General features: G+C 34.8%; 3 protein-coding genes across 4 annotated transcripts in view; 2 read left to right on the forward strand and 1 right to left on the reverse strand.

Moving 5' to 3' along the window:
* The window catches only part of LOC109041985 (uncharacterized), a 36,615-nt gene extending 26,139 nt beyond the window's left edge, over positions 1 to 10,476 (forward strand). The window contains exons 14-19 of the mRNA XM_072299901.1: positions 40 to 171; positions 1,068 to 1,275; positions 2,143 to 2,330; positions 2,880 to 3,080; positions 3,624 to 3,788; positions 4,745 to 10,476. Coding sequence (XP_072156002.1) covers positions 40 to 171; positions 1,068 to 1,275; positions 2,143 to 2,330; positions 2,880 to 3,080; positions 3,624 to 3,788; positions 4,745 to 4,966 — 1,116 coding nt within the window. The 3' untranslated portion in view covers positions 4,967 to 10,476. The remainder of the gene's footprint in view (positions 1 to 39; positions 172 to 1,067; positions 1,276 to 2,142; positions 2,331 to 2,879; positions 3,081 to 3,623; positions 3,789 to 4,744) is intronic.
* Positions 10,477 to 10,497: 21 nt separating this feature from the next.
* LOC109037937 (uncharacterized) lies at positions 10,498 to 22,483 on the forward strand. 2 transcript variants are annotated; one of them, XM_019052805.2, is made up of 11 exons: positions 10,498 to 11,147; positions 11,838 to 11,966; positions 12,696 to 12,827; positions 13,799 to 13,896; positions 14,455 to 14,858; positions 15,363 to 15,547; positions 16,390 to 16,536; positions 17,782 to 17,955; positions 18,881 to 19,023; positions 19,692 to 19,814; positions 20,552 to 22,483. In XM_019052805.2, the coding sequence occupies exons 2-11, from the start codon at positions 11,922 to 11,924 to the stop codon at positions 21,972 to 21,974; spliced, it is 2,874 nt and encodes a 957-aa protein (XP_018908350.2). In that variant the 5' UTR covers positions 10,498 to 11,147; positions 11,838 to 11,921; the 3' UTR covers positions 21,975 to 22,483. The 2 variants fall into 2 exon arrangements, with proteins under 2 accessions (XP_018908350.2, XP_072156009.1); XM_072299908.1 differs by lacking the exons at positions 10,498 to 11,147; positions 11,838 to 11,966; positions 13,799 to 13,896 and adding an exon at positions 12,007 to 12,482.
* LOC109037938 (pre-mRNA-splicing factor Syf2) lies at positions 18,585 to 27,729 on the reverse strand. The gene is made up of 5 exons (XM_019052807.2): positions 27,473 to 27,729; positions 26,107 to 26,247; positions 24,920 to 25,212; positions 24,019 to 24,191; positions 18,585 to 18,724 (listed from the first exon to the last, which is right to left on the reverse strand). The coding sequence occupies exons 1-4, from the start codon at positions 27,590 to 27,592 to the stop codon at positions 24,026 to 24,028; spliced, it is 720 nt and encodes a 239-aa protein (XP_018908352.2). The 5' UTR covers positions 27,593 to 27,729; the 3' UTR covers positions 18,585 to 18,724; positions 24,019 to 24,025.
* Between the last annotated feature and the right edge of the window lie 48 nt (positions 27,730 to 27,777).

Below are 27,777 nucleotides of genomic sequence, written 5' to 3' on the forward strand. Positions count from 1 at the left end.
TTCTGAAACATGTTTAATCCATTTTTTTTTCTTTTTTAGTCGTTAGAAGAGGTATCACCTTTGTCAGCTTCAGACGCAAGAGAAAGCTCCTCCACTATTATTCCAAGTCCTGATTTTCATGTAAATGGAGGCATCCGATTAGGAGATAGTCCTATGCACAAACATTCAGAGGTAAGTTTTTTCTGTTGAGCATTTTCGGTTTCCTGGACTTGAAATCAGAATTCCAAAAATTTTAAATTCCAGTGCTCTTCCCAGATCGTAATATATTTTTAATCAGAATTAGATCAGTCATGAGGGCAAACCATTCATGTATTTTTTTAACCTGATGCGTTTCCAGATAAGAGTGAGATTGCACAGCTCCATAATTGCACGAGTGAATTATTCTCACAACTACGTGCACATTGAAGTCAGAGCAGCTGGCATAACATGAAAAATATATTATTTAACAAGTAATAGCAGAAACCTTCTATGGTGTTTTGCCTTTGCCTTGCTCTAAAAAAGTTAAAATTTTTTAGTACCTTTTTTTCTCTAGTTTTCCTTATCACTTAGTTTTAATACACTACCTTCGGGTGAGATGATGCTCGAGGCGTAAGTGTGGCAGAAGTCTGACTGCAACGCATTAGACCATTTTCATGGTTTTCATACTTTCCAGCCTAAATGTGCACGGTTGTTTCAGGAACTTCCTTTGATCATCGCATGAGCCTCACAGATTTTGCAATAACTTCTTCAAAGTAAAGACTTCAGGAGAAGCTGTTGCAAAATCTACGGATGCTGTGATGCAAGTATTGTGTAGATTAACAATTATTAGCTGCATGTCCTAATTTTCAATTAGATAATGTAATACATAGAATAGATTTCTCTGTACAAGGAGCAAACCAAAATTCTCTGCTTTTGCCACTTCCTATGCTCAGAAATGTTAACATGTAGAAACTTTCAATGTATCATCAATTTTTTTGGAAAGTAAAAAGCATTGTTTCTGCCTTAACATGTCCCCATTTGTGACATGTAGGGGGTGGAATGCACTATCTATCGAGATTCTTTTCATTATTTTGACTCCTTTTTCTCAGGATTACAAGGAGAGGAAACGTTTAAAGAAAAGGTATCGGAGAAAACATGGATCATCTGATGATTCAAGCAATTCTAGTCTTAAACGTGAGCGGAAACGCCATCGGAGCAGTAGCAATGAGAGCAAAGATAAGTCCAAGAGACATCACAAGCATAAAAGAAAACGACATAAACACAAACACCAGAATAATGTTGAGAACGTGAGGAATGGTACGTGTGAAATATTTTCTTTTTTCATGTATCTGAAGACCACAGACTACATTATAACTCTTTTCAGAATTAAACAATGGGCAGATAGGGGCTTTAAGTAGACAAAGAACTTTTTGAGCATGATCGAATAACCTAACGCCAGGTTGCATGTACAGATGGCCTACTCAAGCATAATTTTACATTTATCACAGAGAAATGAATAAAATTTAAAATTTTGCTGTAGCATTTATTCCTCCGATACATACATACTTTTTGAAAATATTGCCTCACAAGTCAAGCCTAAATTCGTGTGCTGTTAGCGCTGAATAGAACCAACTTGTTAGTCATAGCATATGCTAATCCAATGCAACTGAGCCATTCTGTAGCACCATGCTCAAGGAGTTATATACTTTAAATTCTTATTTTTTGGAGATCATATTTCAGTGGCAATATTCTGAAGATAAATGAATTACAATTTTTTATGTCTTGTGTATAAATTCCTTCAAAATGCTATTTTTATGAGGAGAAAAATTATTTTTCTACTGTCTGCAGAGACGTCTTAAACCTCTTTTGAAGTAAGATTTGATTTTTCTCCCCGGTCACAATGAGTGCAGCCCATGAAATTAAGAACTCCAATCTTGCAAAGAATTTGTCTAAAAGCCTTGCCTTGATGAAGAAGAAACATTTATTTTTCAAAATTTTAGGAATATTTTCATTTCTCTAAAACTCAAGGTGGAGTTAAACTCCAAGTAAGACCATTTTTGTAAGATAAAGAAATTTTAATTTGGTTGTTAATGCATTGTTGCCGCTCAGTCTTGAAAGAACTTGTTTATGTAATCTTGATTTAAGGATTTTTTTTAATATTTGCCTTTTCCTCCAAACTTCCAGAATCTTCAAGCCCTTCATTGTCTCCAGCTACAGACTTCAAAGGCAAAAAAACTGATGATGAGGAGCAAGAATTACTTCTCATATCATCGCCATCGCCAAGTCATGAAGCGAGTTCCTCGTTGGATAAAGTTGGAAAGCATAGCAGCTCCAATGCAACTGATCCTGGAGTTGACAAGAAGAGTCCAAAAGTAAGACCTGCCCTTCTTTTTTAAAAAAATTACCATTTAGAGGAAATGTGAAGTCTCACTTGTCGAAGAATTCAGAATGGGTCAATGGGCCCTTACCCATTAGACAAGATCTTAATTAGAAAAAAAGTCACCTTTTTTCTCTTTGAAATCTTGCATGTATAATCAAAGTTAACGTTAAACACTTATATCTTGATGAAGGGTTGATTTCCAAATTTCTTGCCATGTGATTTGTTTTCCTTGTGGTATTTCTAGAGAAAAAATGTTACATAATGCTTGTAATTCATACCTTTTCCGTGAGCCCATTTCCAGTTTTTTTTACAAGAAGTGAAATCTAATAGCAAAATCCTCCAAGTTGTCAAAGATCTGAGGTAAATTTTTTGAGGAAGTGTGTTAAAATTTTCAAGCAACCTTTTTGTTTTTTTTTTGGTTTTGTTTTCCAGGTATGAAAATAATTTTTATTGCAAGTTTATACCTTCACTCTCTAGTGATGGTGTGGATATTCCTCCTTGTTTGGATCTTTTATGTGACAACAACTAATTTTTTTTGTAGGTGGAAAAAGACGTTCATTCCGAACCAAAGAAGAAAAAAGAAAGACAGCATTCAACAGAAAACTCCAGTAAAATGGCTCCGTTCCTACCTGCTCGGCGGCTGTGGAGCTGGGCAGGGAAAGGTTACAGACGGCCTGGGGCTAAAGGCCGAGGAAAGAAGGAATATTACAAATCAATTCAGAGAGGCAGCGAAATAATCACAGTAAGTAATGGTGCATTTTGATAAAAAAAAAATATTGCCTCTTACAATATTTTATCGTACTAGCCCTGGAAAAGCAGTCGCGTAACTTTTTTACAACTTCTTAGCTGGAAGTCAGCATCTTTTTCTTGCTAATAATGGATGTATGTTGTGTAGCAATGAAAGGGAACATGTGAATAGGTTCTAATCAAGTGTTAGTATGGCTTTTTTAGTGCTCAATGCACGCCTTCAAAGTTGTTGATTGAAGTTAGAGCCACTTTTCTCATTTTCAAGGCTCCTTTTCTCCACCTTCTCATTTTCAGAAACAGTTTTTTCGGCCTACTCGTTTTTGCAGCCACTTGAGTTTTGAAAGCTTGGCATAGGCCGTTGAAAGGCTTTGCAGTCCCTCATTTTTCAAACTCCCTTTTGCGGCTCCTTCTCATTTTTGCGCCTGCAAAAAACTGTCAAGTCAGTAAGACGAAGTGTTGGTCAAGTGTTGGAGAAGTTTCTGCTGCTCTTCCTTTATTTTTATGGTTTTCCTATTTCAACGTGTTTTTCATTCATCAGGTTGGAGATTGTGCTGTTTTTCTTTCAACTGGTCGGCCGGATAGACCCTACATTGGTCGCATTGAGGCAATGTGGGAATCATGGGGTAGCTCTATGGTAGTGAAAGTCAAGTGGTTTTATCATCCAGAAGAAACAATCGGCTGCAATCAGGAGTTACCTTTTCCGGTAAGACGCTTCAAACGTAAATCTTGCATGTATCTGCTCTGTTTAACAATATTCCATTTCCCTAGGATTGAGAACTTTATATTTTTTTACCGTGAATCAATAAGTGAGTTAGAGGAGGGGCTTTGAATAATAATTTGCAGAGCGATGGGCCTATTCGTAGTAGAAAGGTAAAGAGTACAAGAGTCAAGTTTTAAAAAATGCATAATGAATAAGGGCATGTTGTTTTTTTCAGTTAGAGGTTTCAATTCATGAAGAACCTCTTACTCCATATTTTTCTGCTCTGTTTTCCAATTTCAATTATTCATAAATCCATGTAACTTTTGGCCTTTAACAGATAAGGATCCTAATTTTTCTTTCACTCACTGATTTAGTAGTGTAAAATTCTAGGGCAAGTTTGCTTTTTAGTGGAAAGGGAATCCACAAAAATCTGCCGCTCAAGCATTCTGGTATATCGATTAGCCCATTCTGCTACTTATTATAAATCGAAGAGTATGAAAAATGAAATGTTTTTATCAATGTATTTTGCTACAGTAATTAGAAAAATAAAGTGAAAAAGTTACATAGGTACCTTTGAAAAAATTCTTGTTGCTTCAAAAGCATCAAAATTAGTAGATTCCAAAAGAAAGGTTCAACTCGTTCTAATGTCTAGGAAGTGAAAATCTCCGAATGGCCTGTAATGAACACACGTGACTCCGTTATGGGTAACTAATTGGCGCTGAACCGTCACTGAATGTTTTGATTTAATTAAGTCTGCTATTAGTCTTGACTTCTTTTTTAAAAGCTAGTGCGTTATTGTGTATGCATCATTAGAATTTCTAGAAATCCAAGAAAGAATTTTAAATTTTGTTTATTGTTTTTTTTTTTATAAGTATGTTTCACTTTTTTCGATTTTCTTTATTTTTCTAAATATCATGTCATGTCATATCATGTCTGATTGTTTTCTGTCTAATTTCCAGGGTGGATTATTTGAGTCTCCGCACTTTGACGAAAATGATGTGCAGACCATTTCACACAAATGTGATGTTGTGCCTCTTGCTGAGTACAAACAGAAGCTTGATCGGGAGCCTCACCGACTTGTTACTGTCTATGATCAAAATGATATATACTACCTCGCTGGATTCTATGACCCCACTTCAATGACCATTTCTTTCGAGCCTGATATTCAGAAAAAGAAATGAGCTTGAAGATTAGTGCACTCCATTGTAGATACTTACATTTTTTTTAGGTCGGTGATCTTTTTGAAAACACTTGGTTAGTTTTGTTGGTAATCTTTGTTGATTTTTAATCCAACCTGTATCAGCTAATGTTTTCAGTGAATATTCATTATTTAGTTTATCATGATTCAAACCAAGCAAATGTTGAAGTTCTGCCTTGGCAGGTAGTGTCAAAAAAGGAGAAAGCGATTCATCATTTGATAAATACCTACTAAATGTAAAGTTGAGGATCAAAATGCAGCCTTTGACAAAAAAATTCTGAAGATTTCTGCTCCCCAGTTTTCTAGTTTGTCCCTAAGAACTAATTTTAAATTCTAGGAGCAATTATAGGAAGTGCATCTTTCTAAAAAGGCTGCTGAAAGTGAACTTGTTTAAAGTGCTTGAAGTGTTAACTTTTGTAATTCTAACTTCAAGTGTCTGTCATCTTACAGCAAATTACTGCTTCAAGAATTCCTTTTTCAGCTAGGTCTCTAACATCATGCTCCTTTTGACCTTAGCTTTTGTTTCAAACCATTTATTTTAGACTGGATTCACCGGTTGAATAGACAAATTTATTTGCGAACCTTCATCAAAGTTTTAAAATCCTGTTACGTTGAATTAAATTCTTTCTATATATTTGACCCAGCATTGATATTATAAGCAACAGTAGAACTTCAACATGATACCACTTAAGACATGCAATTCACAGTCAACTTGTTGCTCTAGCTTAATTTTTTCCATCTTCCTCTTGTCTTTTGATGGTGCAAAGATTATTATATATCTAGATATAAAGGGTAAGTTACCTTTTACTACTTTCATGAATTCATTTTTGAATCTCGTTATACCTTTTAATTTTAGGGATACATTTTTCTACTCTTGAACACCATATCTATGATGCTGTGTAAAGAGCGTACTACACCTAATGAAAATTTCCATCGCAGAAACCATGGATTTTTTTGTTTTTGTTGATTTGAGTTGATGGAGGTGAAAAGTCAATCAAGATGCAACAGTCCAGACTGTATTTTCCTTTTATTATGTTAAATTATTATTAAAAAGCAATTTTTTTTAAATCCTTCAATTTGTCATGTTTGAATCAGCCTCCTACTGACCGCGAGAGGTAGTGAATTTTTCAGGTATTCAAAATTTCCCTACGATCTTTAGGGAATTGAATCTCCTTTTCAATTTTTCCGAGTGTATGCCATTTTTAATGAAGCAAGGAAAATCAAAATTCTCATAATGCTCTCTTTCCCCTCTGTTGGTGTTCCTTTAATGCAAGCATGTAAGGAAAGTTTTCCTGAAGACTGAATGTAGCCTTTAGTAATTGTCATGAATTTAAGAAAGAAGTTTCATTTAATCATATTTATTTTTTTAAAGAAAAAAAATTTTTAGACTGAAATTTTTTAGCTCAGGAAACGTAATTGCTTATGTTGCTCTGTTTCAAAAAGGAAAGAATGTTATTATTCCTCGGAATAACATCGACAACCAGACTGAAATCCTTATCCTGTGGGCTAAGTCTTGCAAAAGTTTGTGCTTGAAGTATAATTAAAAAATTTTGAAGAGACAAATGAGCCATAATTTATCTTTACTTATTCTTCAATGCCTGGTTTTATTTTAATCTCCCTGAATAGTAGAATCACTTAAGTGGACAGCTATTGATTCGAGGCTACTATATTTTGTGATTAAGTTTGAAAGTATGAAAACAAATGTAAAATGCGAAAAGTGTGTATCCAAATTGCAACATTTAAAATCTCCCATCATGTTTTATTTTCCCTAGGAATGCTAATTAAAATACTTGCCTGCAATTTTGTTTGACTTTTTTTATATGAGAGAAGAAAATTCACAAAAAGTTTCAATACATAGAAACTGTTGATTAGTTCTCATTTAAAAAATAAAACATGAGCGGGGACTTAAAACGTTACAGTCTGAGGTACCCATTTTTCGACTTCCATGAGTCACATCCATGAGATGTTGTTTTATTTCAATCTACAAGGGAATTGTTTGTGATATGACTGGTTTCCCTGTGTCTGTAGTTTTAACAAGCTGACTGATTTTTCTTTCTTTTTGTTGCATGAAGAACCTTCTAAGATTTGAAAAGAGGCTGGTGAAATGTAATTTCACGAGTTAGATACTCTTGTTTTCTTAGATACTAATTCCAGTAGAATATTTTAAGATCCCATACCTGTGATTTAATTGCAGTCTATATCCCGCCTTAAAGCCACTGCATAATACGCATATTGCGGCTCGCAAGACAATTGGCGTAACTACACCGAGAGATGAGCTCGGTAACGCAAGTTATACGAAAGGCAGAGTTCATCGGGAAGTCTAGTTACGTCTTTTTGTCAGGAGAGCCACGATATGACCTATTTTGATTGTGCAAATACCAAAGCAAAAATTTTTGCTCCTGACTACTATGACGAATTTCCTAAGTTAATGTATGTTTAGATTTTATTGAATAACTATTCTCTTGGGTCATTTCAAACTTTTTTTGCTTTGATTCTGTTGCTTTTGTCCCCAGGGATCAGTTGATAAACTTTAATGCAAACATCCAGCTAAAATCTATTTAAGTGATCAACTTGAGCTCTCTGAATTACTGAGTTGATTTCCCGGAGTATCACAAACGCAACTTATATACATAGCTCATATATGTTATGAGCAGTGTTCTGCCTTCCCACTAAAATTTTGAGGAGCCATCTACAATTTCTTAGAGATCAAATGAACTTTTTACATGCTATGCTGTTTTGCTCTGAGTCTGTCCTGTTCTCAGGCTGTGCTGCAAACGTTTCGTTAAAGAAGCCTCTGCTGCTTTTCGATTACAAGTTTAAAAAATCGTTAGGATGCATCAACTTTTCTAAGCAGCACAATGGCCCAGCCCCTCTAATTTTTTAGGCGCGGAAGTCCAATTTTTAGATGCGTTTGATGCATGGCGACTGTGGAAGGCAGAACGCTGGTCAGGAGGCTGCGGAGATAAATTTCTATGATTGCCTCAAAATTGTACTCTACGCTTTTATTATTTTACTAATTCCTGAATCTACAATTAGTCATAGTTCATCGTGTAAATATGAAACTGTACATATTTTATTTTGTAAATACTTAGGTACTTACATCTCTGTCTTCCCCATACTTTAATCGTATCTTAAGAAAATTATTTTGTTACTTTGATTTTTATGTTGAATGTTCAATTAAGTTTTTGTTATCCTGAATCATTTTCTTCAGTTCCGTGCGAAAAGTTTCTCTGGCAATTTTGTATACTTAATCTTTTGATTTGATTAGAAGCATATCGACAGTGAAACTGCCTAAATGGGTATCTCAGTTGCAGTGTTTCTTAATCTCCTCTCTTATTTTATTTTTTATAAGGAGATCAAACTATCAACATGAACAACACATTTAGAAAGATTAATCACCAAAGTTTTCAAGAAATGACGCTTAGTAGTTCTCCTTGTAGAAAATGAAGTGTAGCAGGAAGTCTGCAACACCCCAAACCGAGATTAGCATGTCTGCAGTTTCACCATCAATATGTGCTGTATCATATACAGGGTTATTCAAAAGTCACGCACCACTGGCCATAACTTTAGTCCTAATTATGTTACCGATTTGAGGTTTTTTTCCTTTTATCGAGGGGGAAACTTGTTTGGGTACTTTCCAGTTTTTGATCCCCGCGCGGGGAGGGGGGCGGGGGGAACTCAAAAATTTAAAATGGCCACCCCCCTCATGGCCAGTGGTGCGTGACTTTTGAATAACCCTGTATCTCAACTGTGAGATTCTCACCATGTATTACCATATCTGGCTAATTTACTCAGAGCATCGATTTGGAGGTCTCCTCAAAACTTTATCAACACACAGATTTAGTAATCTTTACTTGTTATTGTTAAATTAAGCAGCAAATCTTCAGATGAAAATATAACTCTTCGTAGTTTCACTTTTTGGAATAAATGTGTGCCTCAAATCCGGTACCAAATAAATTGTAAAATTTGTTTGTGGGAGCTTCTCAAAACTTTTAAAATCTTATCATCCAGACTTTTTGATTATTTCTTTCATAATCTACTTAAATAAATTATCGAAGTAATGATGAATTCATATTTTACAATTTTGCCTCCACCCCTTAGTCTTAAGCTGGTTTTGGTGAGTGGAGTGATAAAGCTTTATTTCTGAACTAATTCTAGTTGCTGAAAAAAAAATCAAAACCATGCTTAAGTCAGTAGTGATCCACTTTGTAACCATGACAACTCTCTTTTTATCGGTCTGTAATCTTGGATATAGAAAGACGAAACTCTTGTTTGTAGTAGGTCAAAATAAAAGTGAATCATTGCCAGACTCTTAGAATTAGGATAAAGAGAGACTCGAGTGCTTGAAACAGAAGGGAGTGTGCAGGTAGTTTTACAGTAATACCTCAATTATTCAATTAATTGTTGCGAAAGCCCCAGCCATATACCGAAACGAAAAAATGATGCACAAGGACTGTTTGAAGTGAACCATCACATAGTTTCCAACTTAGTAACAAATGAACCTATGAACTAAATTAAACTGACTTTATTATGTTGTTTAAGACAAGGTTTTATTATAATGAACATATCGTAAAAAAAGTCCCATCATTAGTTTCAGTGCAGCGATCATTTTACTATAAACCAGTTATAATTTACTCTTACCAAAAATTTTCAAATGTGTTTGAACACTCCCAAAGTTATTTTTTCATCGGAAAAAAATATCACTCATTTAGTGAAATAAACTCTTTTGTAATTAATGATTTTGTTGTTCTGTCTTTCCAGTGAATGACTTCTTGGGATCCTATTTCATTATTTTATTATTCTCTGTAGGTCCTCTTTGTGAATAAAAAATCATAATTTATGAAAAGAAACGAAAACGAAAAACAAACAAACTACCCAGGTAGAAATGTATTCTAATTTACAATTTTTGAGAAAAAAAATTGTTTCCTTTAATTTAACAGATTGTTTGAAAAAAAATGATAGAATATGGTATACCTAGAAATCTTTTTTATTAAAATCATAAGTTTTTTTTTTTTTTTTTTTTTTTTTTTTTTTTTTTTTTTAGATTCATGATTCAGTAAGCAAAATGAATTGAATATTGTTTTAAACAATGCTAAGTAGGTAATCTTTTTAACTTACTATTATATTCCAAGCTGATAAAATTTTCTGCAGGTAAATGTAAGAGGCTAAATCGAAAGTCAAGGTAAATTCATCCAAGATGACAGCAATGACCTATTTATTTCTATGTTTTCATGGCATAGTCAGTTTTCTAAGGTTTTAAATGTATGTTGAAAACTTATTACATAATAACATAGGTACTATTAAATCAAGAATTTTAGGTTATTCCCGGTTATTTTTTTAGTATCCCTGAGGTTTGTTTTAGTTTAAACATTTTTGTAAACTGATTTTTTTGTAAATATGTAAGTACTTATTGTCTTTGATGAATTGTATTATAAGGTTGAACCACCCTAAATTTTCAAACTTTTAATTTCAATTAAATGTCTCAGAAATGAATGCGCTTGTTTGTTTTTTTTTCACTCTTCTACAAAAGAACCAATAATGGAATAAGAACCCGGCAATCAATTTTGATCAGATAAAGCTGTTCATTAGGATTGTCAATTGCTTCAGAAGCACATTGAAATCATTTCGTGCATGCATATTTATCAACAATTTTTGGGCATCCATAAGTCAGATGATCCAAGAGCCCTCTCCTAATAATATGTCTTCATACAAAATTGAAGTCCTTAAATTATCAATGAAAGGCTATTTCTTTATATTTTTTATTTTATTAAATTTATTTTGTAGATAGCATAAAAGAGGGGCTGTTCAAAGCATTTTGAGCAATCTTAAGTGTTCCTTTGTGGCAGCATCTGTATAAATGTTGCGATATTCAGGAGTAAGTAACAGCTGATTAAGATGAAGACTGCTCATACATGGGGGCTGCATTGAAATTAACCACTCATGGGGGACAACATCAAAATTCAAGTAATTGAGGGTGTTAAATTTTATTTTGTGCTTGGTATCAGTGTTAACTTCTGTCAGAATTTTAACTAACCTCGCGTGCTTAGTATGTGTGTTCAATTCAACTGATCCCAGAATTCATCAAATCTCTCTCGCATCAGTTCACTTCTTAAATTAACCTATTTTATCTTCCTGACAGTGAAAGAATTGATCATTTTTTGCAAGTAAGTTTTTATATTTTTTAAAAAATGGTCTTTCTTTATTAGTGCCATTATCGATTACCTATTTTATTACCTCCCGCATCAGGCATTTTAAGTGTCAGGTTTCTTTCGTTTTCCTTAATTCAGTTTTCAACACAAAAATAGCTAAGAATGAGCGATTAAAATTTCTCTATTACATAGAGTTGCAAAGCCTCATCAGTTGACTTCATCAACTAATTGGGAGTATATTTTTCTGCTCAAATTTGGTTTCCTTTGGATGGGTGCCTAAAATGCATGATCAAAATTGAGACCCACATTTCTGTAGGTATTTGGTTTCCTATGTCCAGCCATTTATCAAGATATTATTTTTTATTTTTGAATTTTCTGCTTTAAACATTCAAACCAAACACCTCTCAGTGTGGCTTTTAAGAAATTTGTCAACGGCCATTCTTGATCTGCAAGCTATGTGCAGAGAGACATTCCATTTCACAGGAAAATCAAAATTAAGGCGTCAACTATTAGCCAGAATCTCATCTTTTTTCAAAATTTTACTTCATTACGCAGTAGCTAGAATTTGTAGAGAGAATCTCATCCTAATGAAAATTAGACTTACTTATAAAAACCGAGTACCTAATCAGTTCTCACCGATTTTCGTCGAAAAAGAAGATAGAAAAATACTCTTTTACTATATCTTGTTTATTTTCTTGTTGATAGGTCATTAAGGTCATCAATCGATCAATTTTGTCTTTGCCTCCTCATCTGAATTTTCAATAATTTCTCCTTACCTAGACTGCAAGAATGATTTCATGTGAACCAGTACCAGTCAGCGATAAATTTTCTGAGGTGATGCATTATTTTTTTCGTATCCCTTAAATTTTTCCTACACTTAATTGTACATTCAATTCTTAGCAAAGAGGGAGCCAAATTTTGACCAGGAAAAATTGTGATGGTAAATGGTTTCTTCGTGCTAAAAGTTGAATACTAGAAGGAACTAAGCATCTACAGCAAATCTTTAGCTTTGAATGTCGGTCGACAAGATGAAAGATCACATGAACTTTCGGCCATATAATTCAGAGTTATGAGGAAATAAATGTTCTTGATGTCATCATCACTAGTCAGTAATGACTGACAATGTATTATAAATTTAGTTATTCTGAGGTTGATTGGTTAAGTTGCCTCCGCAGAACTATTCGCACATAAATCTTGTCTGTTTTTTTAAAAGAATCTAATTTCTTGCTTGCATCATCTCAGAGTCAGATATTGGAATCCTGGTTTTAAGAACTTCGATTTTAAACTCAGGTTTTTTTCCAATGACTTCAGGCAAAATGTTCAGAAGGAGAGATTAATCAAAACGAGAAGGTACCGAGATTTTCACTGCATACCATTGTACAATGTTAGAAGGCATTAGGTAATCATACTCTAAAGATAAAACTGCTACCAAAAATGCTATGCACTCCCGTTTTAATGTTGTCAAAAGTTTCACGTCGATATGCCAAGTCCATAATTTTATAGGTCTTAAAAGTTTTTTTTTTTCTGAAGTAAGAAACTGAATGTTTGGTAATCATGTTCTAGACAGCGAATACTTCCACAACCAACAGTAGTTTTCAATCCTGTCTTGATTCTGCCGAATGGTTTAACGTTGATGCTCTAAAACCAGTCCATGATCAAAAACAGCTTCATGCAGTTGCAGAAAATTTGAAGAAGGTAGTACCAATTCTTTTTAGCTTTTCAGACGAGTTACCCTGGTAAGGTCGATTAGCATATCATGCTGGATCAGTATAATATAAATGCCGAACCAGTATATCATGCTGGCTGCAAGTTATCATCAGCATGATAACATGCTGGCAGGAAAAATCAATATGATACTTAACATGTCGGCAGGGAAATCAGTATGATATCAGCAAGATAGCAGGATATCATGCTGATAAGGAAATGATACCATACTGATACGAAATAGGAGAATCCGCCAATGCACATTTTGATATCATGCTCATCGATTTAATCAGGACAGGTACTTGAATGCCTGAACTAAATATAATTATCTAGTACCATTTTCATTTTGGATTTGACTATTTTGAAAGATATTCTTACTGGATTTTGATTTACTCAGGTCTGGAAGAAGCAATAATAATAGAAAATTTTCAAATGAATTGACAGAAAATATATCTGTGATCTATTAGATGTTAATTGAAGCCGACAATGAGTAGAAGAGATAAGTGACATTTTTAAGATGATTGAATTATTGATGATTTTGAGCGAAATTTGTCTAGAAGTACCTATCTTCATGAAGAAGATTGATCTCAAAGATCCAAAGAGCTCTGCATAAGTGAGTAAAACTTGTGAACTGAGAGACCAATTATAATTTTTTAAATGTTATACTCTTATTTTTTTAAACACAAAGAGTGTCACTTATTTCCTCTATTCACTGAGGGCTTCAACTGTGTTCTTCACAAACCTTGAGCCTGAATATCTAAAACCGAACCAGGAAGTGATTTTCCACTTCACTCATTTATCAGTGTTTGAACTTGCAAATTCGTGGTTTATTAAAATTTTCAATTTCTTCTAAGTTTACGAGAACTGATCCCCCCCCCCCCCCTTCTTCAAGAGTCACAACTATATCTACTGCTTTTTGGAGTTCAACAATGTATCATAATAATATTCTCTCCGGTTGACAGCTGTGCACATGTTACAAAAAAACTGAACATAAGAACCGTGAGCACAAAGAGCTTATTGCAACGGTGCTTCGGGATTTTGACAAATTTTCTGAAAAACTGTGAGTTAAAAACTTTCATAGTTAGTTATTTAATTTTTCAAAAATAAGTCTGGAAGTAAATATTTAAAATTACAGTCAGTAATTTCGAGATTTAGCATTTTGATAATTATAGTAATACCTACGAACAATTACATTTTAAACTCTCTTTGAAAATAAAATAATTGGATGTTCATAATCCCGAAAAGGCTCAAATGAAACTTTAATTAAGTGCAGGAAACACAACCTGTCGTTATAATGTTAGGATTAAAAAGGTTGTACACTGCTGTCTTTCCACATCTTTTGCACTGTATAAATGACATTTGTCATCATAAAATTGGGTCATCAGGATAAAAATGTTATTTTTGTCTTCTTCAATATAATATTGTTTCTTGGACAACAAACATTAACTCTTTTAGATACTTGCATGTGGTTGAACAATAATGGAATATTGGAAGAATGGAATATTTTGCATAACATTGTAACTTTAAACTAACTTGGATACTCTAACTTATTAATTTCAAGCCATAATTCAGCCTTTGCATAGGTTGTTTCTTAGACTTATTATGTATAATGTTTCAGCGCAACTGTAAATGCAAAAAAAATTAAACCTAAAGAAACTTTGGCCGAAAACAGAAGATTCGCAGCTCCCACTAGAAATTCAAGGTATAAATTGATTCAGAAGAATTGTCATAAGAAAAAAAACCCTCCCCGCTTACATGTGAAAGCTAAAGCGCTTGAAGATTCACTGACAGAAAAGATGGAGAAATACTTGATCAAGAATCTAAAAATGAAAGATGATCCAGAAAAAGTAGTGTCAAAAGGGAAAGAAGATCAATATTGCCACAGGATGGTTGGGGACCTAATTGGAGACAGTGACAATAAAAGCTTTAACCCGTCTTTCCCAGACACAATTGTACCTAAGATAAAAGATCTAGAGAGGATATTTAATACACTCAAAAAGTCAGTCGAGACAAATTCAGCAAGTAAGTGTTAGTAAAATTATGATTAAACTAGGAGGTTCATTCCCGCAGTATATTTTACTGTTTTACTTTTCACAGATTATTTGCAGATGAGGTAAATCCGAAACTTTCAAATTTTATAAGATTTACGTATGTATTACTGACTGGCTTCCTCACCATTCTTTAAACAGGTATTCTCTCTGTAAACTGGTCACAAAAAGGATATTTCCTGCATCACAGTCGGTTACCAAACTAAGCATCCTGTAATGAAACTTTTTAAAAAGGTTCATTAAACTTTACTCCTGGGAAAAATCTACCCATGGGCTGAGAGTAAGTGAGAAATTTCTGAGATGTCATTATCATACATGGCAGAGAAAAATACTTGCATATATTCTATTCTTCTTGTGTTTTCTTGTGTTATTCATCTCAATTTTTTTGCCATCTTACTTAGTTTTATGTGCTGAACTCTATTCTCCTACAGCCAATATGTTTACAGACAGAGAAGTTATTTTTACGGTATTTTTGCAGCAATAAATAGTGAAGAGACCATTCCATTAGAAATTGATGCAAAGACTGTTGAGACTATAAGCAGTTTAATTAGCTACACTATTTTAAAAATTTCGAAAAAAAAGCTGAGGGAAGATTTTGAGAGGATCCAAAAGGAAATCGATGCAATTGACAGCAACTGGAAACTGGATGCTTCCTCTAAAAGGGTTTGTGGATAAATAAATTCTTGGTATATTTACTTTCATTTACATTTTATTTGAATTCTAATATTTTATTTGTGAAACATGTTATTCATATTTTTCATATTTTTTTTTTTTATAATCGATACCCAATTAAAAATCCAAGTCATAAAATTAGCACTCTAAAAAACACCTGAGATTTGGATATTACGGAAATGTGAATTTTGTTACAGAATAGAAAATTGAAAAGCATACTTGTGTCCAAGTAGAATTTGCAAGTCCATGATTTCTATGAAACCCTTGGGTTTACATTTAAGATTTGTTCTCCCTATTTTATGACTTAAAATTGAATTACAACAATTGAAAAGATGTAAATGGTGGAGGAAATTTCAGCTCACTGAGTCATTAAACAAGGCAAAACTGCCGTGGAATGGAGCCAAATAATTGATTGACCATAGGAATTGAGTCGATTGTATGAGTTGTTCTGCCCCTAAACGAAAAAATAATTGTTTGTTGGTCAGGCACCAAGAGGCTACCCTTAATTTGTCATTATCCGTCTCAATAAGGGCTCAGAACTTCAACGCATCTTCTCTAATCAATCAATCAATCACAACTCTATTCTACCATAATGTTGCCCTCTTTAGTAGACAAACACAGAAATGTAACAATTAGCTCGCAGGTAGATAACAATTCTTCCTTCAACTTCTTCTGAATTTGGATATTGCCAGGGTTTCGTTGGACACTGTCCAAATGCACAAATGTGTGATTAACTTTTGAGGTGCTTTTCAAACATTCCAGATGATTCACTCTTGTGTGATTCCATCTGCTGAATCGTTTTGAACTCTTGTTAATTAAATTTTTTCTTCCAGGAGAATTTTCAGGAAAGTCGGTGTGAGGCTAATATAATAAAAACCGTGACAGACCAAATAGAAAATATTCAGAATCAAGTCGAGCAAATATCACAGACGAGCAAACTCTTAAATGATGAAATGTTACGACAAAAGGAAAATATTATTGTAAGTTACCTAGGATGATACAATTTTGGTCACACAAGACTTAATGGAAACATCATGATGATTTGACGGTGGAACTGCAGGAAAGAGTGTCTCTGTTTGCAACCTTGCAGACTTCCTGACACTCATTACTTTTTAAATGGAAATTTACTTAGCGCCACTTCTTGAGAACTCCTTGATCTTTCTCCTCTGAATGAAAAATATTTTGTGAAAATTTCAAGCAATAGTGTTCATTTGTTCTCTTTGGATGAGATAAAATGAAAATTGAGATTTTTAAGCAGTGCAAATAAGTTACGCGTTTTTGCAGTTTCACAGTCAAATTGTTGCTTTGGCTTTACGACTTGAAGAAAAAAATAGGGTTTTGGGCAACTCTGGGTACCTCTCCAAAAAAAAAGTCAAAAAAACGAAAGAAAAAAATAAGAATCAAACGCTCTTCAGGGGTAATAAATAAGATGGCAAATGAACAAAAGAATGTACAAGTTACAAAAAACAATTACAAATATAAACAACAATTGACCATCTCCACCCTCGCCTCAATTTCAGTGCAGTGATTCTCACCAATTCTTATCTGATTTCATTAATCATATAAGCAAGTGACTTACTCTCCTGGATCAGGATGGGAGAAACTTCAACTAACTTTTAAGTTGGAGTAAAATTGGATTCAAGGGAAAAATATGATTTATACGGAGACAGATACCATTATAAAAGGCTTAATACAACTATACTTTTTGGCTGAACAAATTACTATACTACAAAGTGAGGAAAGAGAGTAGATTAGAAAAAGAAGATTTTATTTCACACTGAGGAACCTCGTATTTTTAACATTGTGTTTTCTAATACCTTGTCTCCACGGGACGTTTCACAGGATTTTTCCCAAGTTTGAATCGCAGGAATGAAACTTCTGGGCTTTTTCCCGTTAAACAACAAAACAAAATTTCTTCTTTTTCATTTTAAGTCGTTCCTGGGACTCCAAAATGACTCTTACTTAACATTGCGATTAGTATTGACTAACTCAACATTTTTCCCAACTTCGCAAGTGAGATTTTTTCTGGGACAAATCCCATGAGACGTCCCATGGCGACAAGGCCTAATGAAAAATCGATTGACTCTTTATCCATCAAAGAGTGCAAAGAATATTCAGATGGCTGAAAAAACGAAAATGAATTGGAAAAACAGTAACACTACACCCTTGCTTAAACTTCCTGTTGGTTAAATTGAATTTCTGACACTGAACGTTTTCTTGGGCAGAACCTAGATGGGAGAATAAATGAAATCACTTCACCCAAAAAAATATTTGATTTTGAAGCTTTAAAAAAAGAAGAATGGTTTCTTTCTGGTGACCAGTGTCATGGAAATCCTGATTTTTGGATAGCAAAACTATTGAGAAACATTGAAACTTTGGCCCATCAATTGAAGAATGAGGTATGTACTTGCCATTTTTTTAAAAAAAAAAACCCTTTATCCTAAAATTTTCGAAAAGATGACAGCTTTTTGGCTTTTTATTAACACAATTCTGCGATTTCCAAGAAACCATGAATAGCTTGTTGACTCGAGATGGTCTTTCCAAGTTCAAAAACCTCGCCTTCCAGGCCCCCTCTTTTTTGCTTACAACCTATCATGGTGCTCATTGCTAGAGAGATCATTCCAATACTTGTTTCTTTTTTCTCCAAAATGGACTTAAAAATTTTTTCCCAGGACACACAGGAGAGAGTTTTGGTATCTATCACAATATTGGCATTAGTTTTCGTTTTTGAATAAGTCTGAGGTTGTCACAGCAAGGTACTTAAGACTCGCTGTATTTTTTTCCTTCACAATTATTGCATGCAGGATTTCTAGCGGATTAGATGTAACACAGACGCAGCTGCAAAAAGTTGATTTTGAGACAAAGATATTTGGCTTGGTAACACGGAGATGCGAGACATGGCTTCTGCGTACTTTCACAACTAACCACCACTGACAGATACCAATTTTCCACGTTCTAATTCTCTAGCTTTGCTTCATAGTATTATGAGTGGTAAGGTATTAGCACACTCAATGATGAAACAGAGGAGAAAACTTGAATTGAAGGATGACAGCGAGAGGAAAAATCCACATGGTTGACTTGAAAGGAGCTTCCGACAATTCTGGCAATAACACTTCCCCACGGAGGCTTTTGTTGGTGTTGCACAGAGATCTCCTCATGTACAAAGTTCTGAAACAGACAAATGAAAACTCATATTTAGAATTAGTTTCCCAGGATTGATAAAACAAGACTAAAAGTGGAACAGAAAAGAAAACCATATGGTTTTTTAATCTAGATTCTTGGGAAATAAAAATAATTCTTTTTTTTCTTTTCAAATTCACCCAGAAAACATTTCAAGGTGACACTTTTAAGGAATCAACGGAGGAGGATTTTAAAGAAAGCATTAATAGCACAAAACAACTGGACACCAGGCATCAAAAAAATATGCATTCACCCATGAATAATATTGTTGACACTGAATTTCCCCAGTGAGTAAGATTTTTCTACTATTTACTGTATGCTCCAACTCACTAAAGATCAAAAGTGACCAAGTATGTCAAGTTTTATTTGACCTCACAGTATAAAATCGAGCAGTTATTATTGCACGGTAGTAGTGATGATAAAAAATCTTGGATTATATGTTCGTCATTCTTCAGTTTGATTAGAGTCGATTTAAGATCAGAAATAAGTTAACGCACTTTTAGATTGCAACAGAGAATCGTGTGACGTCAGTTTAGCATTGCAAGTAAGTGCAAAAATAAAGATGGCGAATCTACAGTCGCAGTCTAAAAAAATGCGTAAACTTAATTGGACTCCAGCTCTTGCTGCAGTCACTCAGGTCCTGCGGGATAGGACGTCTTGTTAAAATCGCACGGGCGCATGGGACCATGGATACAGAATACAGATGGAGTTTTTCCTTTGTGGATCACTACATCTTACTCTCATTCCTGAAAAGAAAGATGGAATAAGACAACCCTCCCCCCCCCCCCTCACATCTCCTTAAGAATTGCAGTTTTGAGAATGGAAGAGTAGTCGAAAACCACAGTTTAGCATCTATTGAGCCCATTGAGATAATTAGCTCAATGAGAAAAGAAAACATGATCAAGGATTATTTTAAGAGTGTATGCCATCTAACTTAAAGAACCGTCTGTTACAGGGAAAACATACGTTATAAACAGCATAGATCCAATATTCATCCTCCGAGCAATAATTTGATGTGTTCCTCGGAGATCAAGAAAATTGCTGGTCAAAAAAGCTCTGCCATAAGGAGGATGAAAAGGTATTCTCAATAGCAAAGTAAGGTTATCTATGCCCTCTTTTGAAAAATGAAGGTGTCCTGGCCTGGATTTCTCACCTAATTATTGGTTCTAAGATTTTATAATTTTTACTTAGGGGGCCTCACATTATTGTACAATTTTCTCACCAAAAAGTATTTTTTCAAAGGTGGAACTAATAAAACGCATACCTCAGTATTTTGTGTTGCAGGTTTTCTTAATTTTGTTTTATAAATATAACTTTAAAATAAAAAAGTTGGATAGGAGGAGTGAATAAGAAAAATAGAGACAGACATGAAACAGAAAAATGATGAGAGGTTTTACCTACTTTAAAAGTTTAAACTTGACTATCATGCTGTGAGACTAGCTCTACTAAAAATAGTTAATACCTCAATCTCCTTATGAGTATTATTGGCCCCCCTCTGTCATTCTACCGTTCGATCATAAATAAAAGGTACAGTTTTTTTCTGATAAGTTAATAGTAGTTAGTTCATAGCCAATGATAGCTGCACTTTTTCTCTTGCAAGTTTGGATTGAGGTTAAAAAATCTGAGGAAAATGCAGATAAGCCAAACAAATTTTTACTGACATATTTTCAGCAATTTTAAACTTTAGTTTTATTTCAGGGGACCTATTGACCATTGCTGCATGCTAAACTTAAAATAATGCTACATTATTCATGAATTTCCTTTCCTCCACTTCAGAATGAGATGAATTAATTTATTGCGTTTTCGTAAATTCAGGTATGATTACTATCCAAAAACTGACAATAGTTCAAGAGTTGGCTCAACGAAACAGCTTAATTTACGTAGATCCGCCAAAATGGAGACGTCATCACTGAGGAGGCCCATGAAATTTTTGAACACTTCAAACAATAAGCACCGCCATGAGGACAAATCAGAAAAAGGAGATTCTCCCCAAACTGAATCTTTTTCTCCCTTACTTGCTCATTTGTTTGCTGCTGATCCTGATTTTATAACTGACTTAATAGGAAAAGAAGTAGAGAAACGAATCCCAGAGCTAATTAGGATAAATAAAATTCCAAAATTGTTAGATGAGATAGCTTTTCAGGCTATTAAAAAGTACCATAACGCTTCTGCTGAAGTACCTTTTACAGTGACTAGAGGAAAGCTAACACATCAAACCCCACGAGTTAACATTCGATACCTTGAGATCAAGAAAAAAAGTTCCCTTACCCGAAAGAATATTTTCAATTATTCTCATGAAGTCAATGAAAACAAGCTCCAAGATAACCAGTTTCGAAAAAGAGCGAGCAGTGATGATTTAAGGATGGGAAGAGGAGCAAGCAAAGGTGATTCACAGAAGAGAACATTTGAAAATCAGCCCTTCAGGAAAAGTGAAAATTCAAGCTCTAAGGGAATAGATCAGACGAGAGCACAGGATAAACTCTCTTACCCGAATTTGCACTGGAAAAAGGAAAATTTGGAGCTTTACTCCGAGGAATTTCTAGCTGCCATTAAACGGTCTTTTGTGGAAATAATATCACATGAAATAAAAAAATCCATCACGGAGTTGGTGAGGAAAGAAACTTCACCAGGAAATGAAAAAAAAGATCCTGTCGGGCTCAAAGATACTTCTGCCACTAGCTTGAAACCATTGTGGGGATCTACATCTCGAGAGTTGATAAAGAATGAACCTGCATCAGCACTATCGATTGTCACGACAGGTAAACTTCAGAGCTCATACAATATTGCGTCTACAACAGACTTAACCTCGCAAATTACTCTTGACTGTGTTCAACAGTTCTTTGATGCAGTTAAGACTATGAAGATCCAAAAAAATCCTCTACTAGACAACGAGAAAATCAGCATTGACATGAAAGAGGAAAGCAGACAAAAATTAAAACCTGCTGATCGTCCAGCAGAAAATTCCAGACAAGGATCCAACATACAGCCAAACCTTTTTGTTCCTCTGCCAGGCATTCATATACTCGACAGCTTTTTGAGCGGCCAAGTTCTAGGTTCGAGCTCATTGCCTACTGAAGAAAAGAAAATTCCCGCTGAAGGAGAATCTAACTGTTGCGAGTGCATAACAGGGCAAAACTGCCCACAGACTCTTTCAATGAAAAAAACTGACAGTAAAAATTGCTCTGACACTTCGACCTGCAAATGTTCCTCGGAATTTTCAAATTCTAGCTGCGATTAGGATTTCAAAAGGTCAGTGAGAAAAGCTTGTTATTTACAAGGATGACCTTTTGGATTATATGTATTTCAAATTTAATTCTATTTTTATTTTCACAGAATTCACAACTTCTTCTCGTACATTACACGAGTTATAGCACCGGCATGATAGGGCGTATTTATGCTGAAAGGAATTATGTTGCAGACAAACCCTATGCTCATAGTCTCTCTTAGCATAAAAACGTCTAATTAAAGGGTGTATCAGTGATGTCACTTCAGGTCCAATACTTTTGAAGACCATTAAAAATACCTGGAAGTAATCTATGTTTGAGGCTATCAGCAATTGAACGTAGAAAATGCCCAATTTTTGAGTTGTACTGTTGAAGGAAAAATGCTTAACAATGATGAATTATACTTTATTGAATTTTCACAGCTCACTCTCAAGTAATACATTGTACGGGTTCTTCTCTCTCTGTATCTTTTAATTTCTTTTCATTACTTTACATTTATTAAATTCCTTTATATTTCTTCTTTCATCCTTCTTTACATTTCTTAAATTACTTTACATCATTCTACATGTGTTCAAATATAGGCTTCAATCATCGATAAATGCTGGATAATTCATGAGTGCATCAGGATGAGTAAACAAAACTTGATTCTAGAATTTTGCAGTCCAATAGCAAGAATAAGATGTGTTTGGCATATAAATGAAGCATTTTCAAAAAAAAAAAAAAAAAAATTCCTGCCATTCTGCTTTTGAAAAGACTGTTTGAACAGTAGGAAATTGCTAAAAATTTTGAGCTTGGACAATTATTTGCCAAGCTCTCTGAAATACAATATCCAGTAATGGGCAAAGACGGATTAACTATGCCAGATGATGCGGAGGATTGAAAATAGGAAAAGGTCTGAAATTTATGATTGAGGTATTTAAAGTGATCTTTGTGTTTTACCGTGTTGATGCATCTATTTACTAGGGCTGTGCGAGCCTGGTTTTTCGGATTCGAGCCGAGTTCGAGTATTTTTTCACTAAGTCGAGCCGAGTTCGAGCTTTTTCGAGCTTTGAAAATGACCCTCAAGCCGAGTCGAGTTCGAGTAATTTCGAGTTTTAAAACGTGATTTAATCTATTTTCTACAGCAAATAATTCCAAACAAGACTCATAATATGATATTAATAATTATTGACGATGACACACTAGGAAGGATTTACACTAAAATTACAAAATGTTTGGCAGTTACGCGTTAAAATAACTTCCCGCGGTTTAATTTGAAAAGGGGACCAAACTTGGCAAGAAGCGGCGTGGCGTGGCGTAGGCACATCAAAGGAACTTCGGGCGGCACAAGTGAAGGCTTTAGAGCCCATTTCACGCAATTCGTGTCGCCGTGTCGCCGGCGGCAGTTGTCGCCGCGACGTTTTTTGGAATCGCGCGATCCATATGTTTGTAGCCGCAGCACCATTTTCTGCCGCCGCGACACCGTTTTTCTGGAGCGCAAAAGGTCCAAAACACTCGCTCACTTTCAGTTTTCCAAGCGGCGGTCGCCGCCGCAGGTTGAAATTTGTCGCGCGCATAAATGCGCTCATATGACTCCGTGCAGTTACAAACCGCGGGCGGCAGGAAATCGCCGGGCAGTAGCGTGTTGGCGCTGCGGATGGTAGAAATTTGCCGACGAGACTCTGATGTTATTCAATCGTAAAATGATGGCACAACTAACAATAGTTTAAGTATGATTGACATATTTGGAAGTTGGACTCTTTCGGCGTTTCCGGCTCAAAAAAACTCGAAATACTCGAAAAAACTCGTGTTGTTGACACTCGAGCCGAGTTCGAGTACTCGCTCGAACCTAACCTAACTTTCAAGCCGAGTCGAGTACTCGATACTCGGCTCGACTCGACTCAAAATTCGAGTACTCGCACAGCCCTACTATTTACATAGAGAAAATCATTAGAATTCATCTCATGAGGTTTCAAATAAGCGTCAACTTGTATGTTGTTATTTATACAAAATATCAGCTGCATATACAATGTTATGTAGTTTTTTAGACTTTAATAAATGCACAAGGGATATACTTACTGACTGATTAAATTGCAGTGCCTCTTTCCAAATTTTGCTTGATTTCAACTGTGTGTTCCCCATAGAATCTCTCCAATTTTTTGTTGAACTTCATGTTTCTTTCGTTTATGTAATCAATATCAGCATCATCATTGTGCGTACGTCGTCTGCTGAACTTCTTGCGCTTAGCAATCCTGTCAAATTGAAGTACATACTATGTATTAAGAAACCAATATTAGAATGAGATTTAGACATCACAACTAGTAAATAACATTGATTATAATGTATACATTCCATACAGAGGACATCACCGCATACAACTGGGGGATTTCCAAAGTTGAAACAATAGGACATATTTTCATAATATTTTTACCTATTTGAGGTTTTTCTAATCAAAATTTAATTAATTTTTGTATTAATTTCTTCTTGTCTTTTATCATTTTTAAGACTCTCAAAAATGCATTCTAAGTAAATAACATCCTCTGACTTTCCAGACTGTTTCACTTTAGAATTGGCTGGAAAAAATGTTAAGCTCCGAACCAAATGAAAGTTTAACCATTCAAAGCTAATTTCATACTTAAGTAAATTTCTTCTGAAATTCCTTCTGTTAAGATCATTTTTAATTAAAAGGAAAAAAAAGGTGATTACAAATGATTATTATGTTTTTGATACATTGTCAACTAGGGGGCTGCTACCGCCTCAAGTTTCTTGGTTACCCACTTTTTTAATTTTTTTTATCATTGAGTTTTCAAGCTGTCCTAGACACTATTTCCTTCATTTCAATTTAAATTCTTTTTTTACTCGGTTACTAAAAATTATCAGAATTATAAAGAATGTGAGGAAATTAATAAGTTTTATATTTTTTCTTCTAATTTTAATGGATTAATATGAAAATGTATTTAATTGAAACAAATTTACTTACTGTTTTTCTAAATCCTCGACCATTCTATCAATGCCTTCTTTTGAATCTTTGTGCAAACCGTGTAGAATGGTGTTTTTGTCTCCGTAGAAAGCACCTCCCAGTTCAGTTTTCTGTTTCTCATAAATTTCCATATTTGGCTTCAAATTGCGCACTAATCTGTTATATTGTCGGGCAGTTGCTTGCTCATAGTCTGAGAATCCTGGATCAGCATTTTTCTTCTTTTTCAGACGTTCAAACCGTTCTGCATCTACCGCTGAGACATTGAGGAGTTTGAGCCGGTCATAATCTTCATTCTAAAAAAATAGCAAGAGGTTGATTACCTATTTTCTTTGCTTTCTTTCACAAGATGTACTTTTTTATGAGGTTTAAAATACAGAGAGACAAGTTCTTTTGGATTTCAAAATTCCCTAACTTTTCTGGGTTTTGAAAAGTAAAATTTACTGATATTTTTTCCTGTCTTCTCAATGTTGTTTTGGTTAAAAACTTGGGTAATTACAAGGTAGCACCAAAAAGATTCTCCTCCCCCCTCCCCATCCACTCCTAAGTCAATCTCTTTCGGAAATGGATGTATTCCAAATAAGCAAAATCCTCATTAAATGTTGTATGCAGCAAGTGATCAATAATAATGTTTTCAAAATTGTATGTGCTAGACTAGCTGCCATTTGTAAGTAACTTACTAGTTAGTAGTTCAGACTGGATGTCAACTGTTATACCTATGTTTTTTAAAGAATTTTCCACAAGAATTTGAGGCTTATACTTCCAAAATTTTAAATAGATTCTGTACACAGATTGAAAGACTTGTAATAACAAAAATTACGGCAACAACCGTCAAGTGAATCATTTCTATGAGCTGAGTTTAAAAGAACATGTGGCATATCATGATATCATGCTTTGGGATGAATTGATCGATCTGCCTTTTAAGCCTTTAGAAAAGGATCGATTATCATAGTGTAAATGAACACCTTACGAGTTGATTCTTTACCTCGAGTTTCATCAGTTTGAGTCAAGAGAATATGTTGAAAGTCAATTATTAATGCTTTGCCACTAAAGAAAAGAGAACATTATCAACCCAAGATAAATAAAAACTTTTGAAAGTAACACAAACTAAGGTCTAAAAATGTACTGGCGCAAGGCTCTTTCAGAAAATCAGAATAACTGAATATTTAAGGAATCAATGAAAGTTTCACCTTTTCAGCAGCTTCTTCTCGCATTTTTTCATCATTTAGGATCCACTCTGCTTTTCTTTTTCGGGCCTCCCAGTTGCTAGGTAGTTTGTTTCTTTTATCTTCTTCCACAACTTCTTGATGATTCAATTGTCTAGCTTCATTCTGTTGACAAAATTTACGATGAATAATTGACGCTCTTTAATTAATTGAGAAGTGTCAACGCTCAACTATGCTATACAACCTGTCACATAATGATAGAATCATAACAATTGAAATAAGTTTATGCACTTTCAGACTGCTACAGAAGATGCACCATCTTGATTCTTCCATTTACTTTCCATGTTAGAATGGCAGAAGATCTTCTGTCGCAGTGCATAAAGGCATAAACTTATTTTCTGTTGATTCTCAGCAGATTTAAGTAGAAATTTTTATTTTTGAAAGAACCTTGCACACTCGGAAATATGTACCACAGTTGATTTCTCATTTTTCTTATTGCATTCAACTCTTACATGGAATGGATGCTGATCAAGAGTCATTATTGCGCCAACTTTTTACGAGCTACTGTTTTCTCACAATCCTTGGTTGAAGTTTCAGTAATTCCATGAATAAAAGAAGGCAGTGCAGCAGACACGCATCAACAAGACCCCTCTTTCTTTCAAAACTCGAGAACATTCTAGATAAAAACAAGGAAAAACTCAGCCGGTGAGAAGTAAGGGGGAGGGTGGGAGAGAGGGAGAGAAACTGATTTGGATGCGCAACCTCCGATTATTCATGGAATTATCAAAACTTCAGCTGCGGATTGCACAAAAACCCAACTTTGTCCGACCAAACCCACAAAAACCCAACCAAAATCCAGTAGCTCAGCAAGTTTGCCCAATGATGACTTTTGATCAGCATCCATAGACCAGTTCAATGCAATAAAAAAATGGGAAATTGATTATCATAGACATCCCCACAGAGAGCGTGTCGGGTCCTCTCCCCAGAGAACCTAATGAAATCCTTGTGGATTGGGCAACCCGGGGTACGGAAAATCCCCGATTGCAAAAATTACAATTTCGTGGCTGAGACTAGAACGCAGCTGCATATTTCGGGTGCGAAAGTAGTTTTGAACCATAATATTAAATTTGCTTACACACTAGACAAGTTCAAAAGACTGTGCAACAGTGTCATCATACTTTCTACTCTATGGTTACTGGCTGTTTGACTTCCTCTCAAAGAATGATGAATTTAAAAATCTAAAAGTGTGTCTGTGATTTTCTTTACTACTCTTGCATAGTGTCCTTGAAGTATGTTTTGCTTCTAATGCGGCAGTTCATGATACAATCCTGATTTCTAAAATATTAGGCCTTAAAATAAAAAATAAGTAGAGTTAATACGCAAGGCTTACTCTTTTGTTGTGGAGTTCTTTGAGTTTCTTCATTCTCTCCGCAAGTTTCTCTTTGGCAGAGACTGGGGACGTACTGCAGCCATCGTTGACTTCCGTTCCTGAGGAACTGCTCGCCTCCATGGCTGAGCGCTAGATAGAAGGCTGAAGAGGAAGTTTCAAAAACGAAAACGATTTGTCTTTGAAACTTGAGGAGTGATTTAAATCCTAAATAATAATCATTACTTACATGCACCAACACAGACTTTGCAACAAATTGCAAACGATTAATTGACCTAACCTATGTTAGTAAACAATGAAAGCAAAGA

The sequence above is a fragment of the Bemisia tabaci genome, chromosome 4 (assembly GCF_918797505.1).
Source record: "Bemisia tabaci chromosome 4, PGI_BMITA_v3".
In the NCBI taxonomy this organism is placed as follows: Eukaryota; Metazoa; Arthropoda; class Insecta; order Hemiptera; family Aleyrodidae; genus Bemisia; species Bemisia tabaci.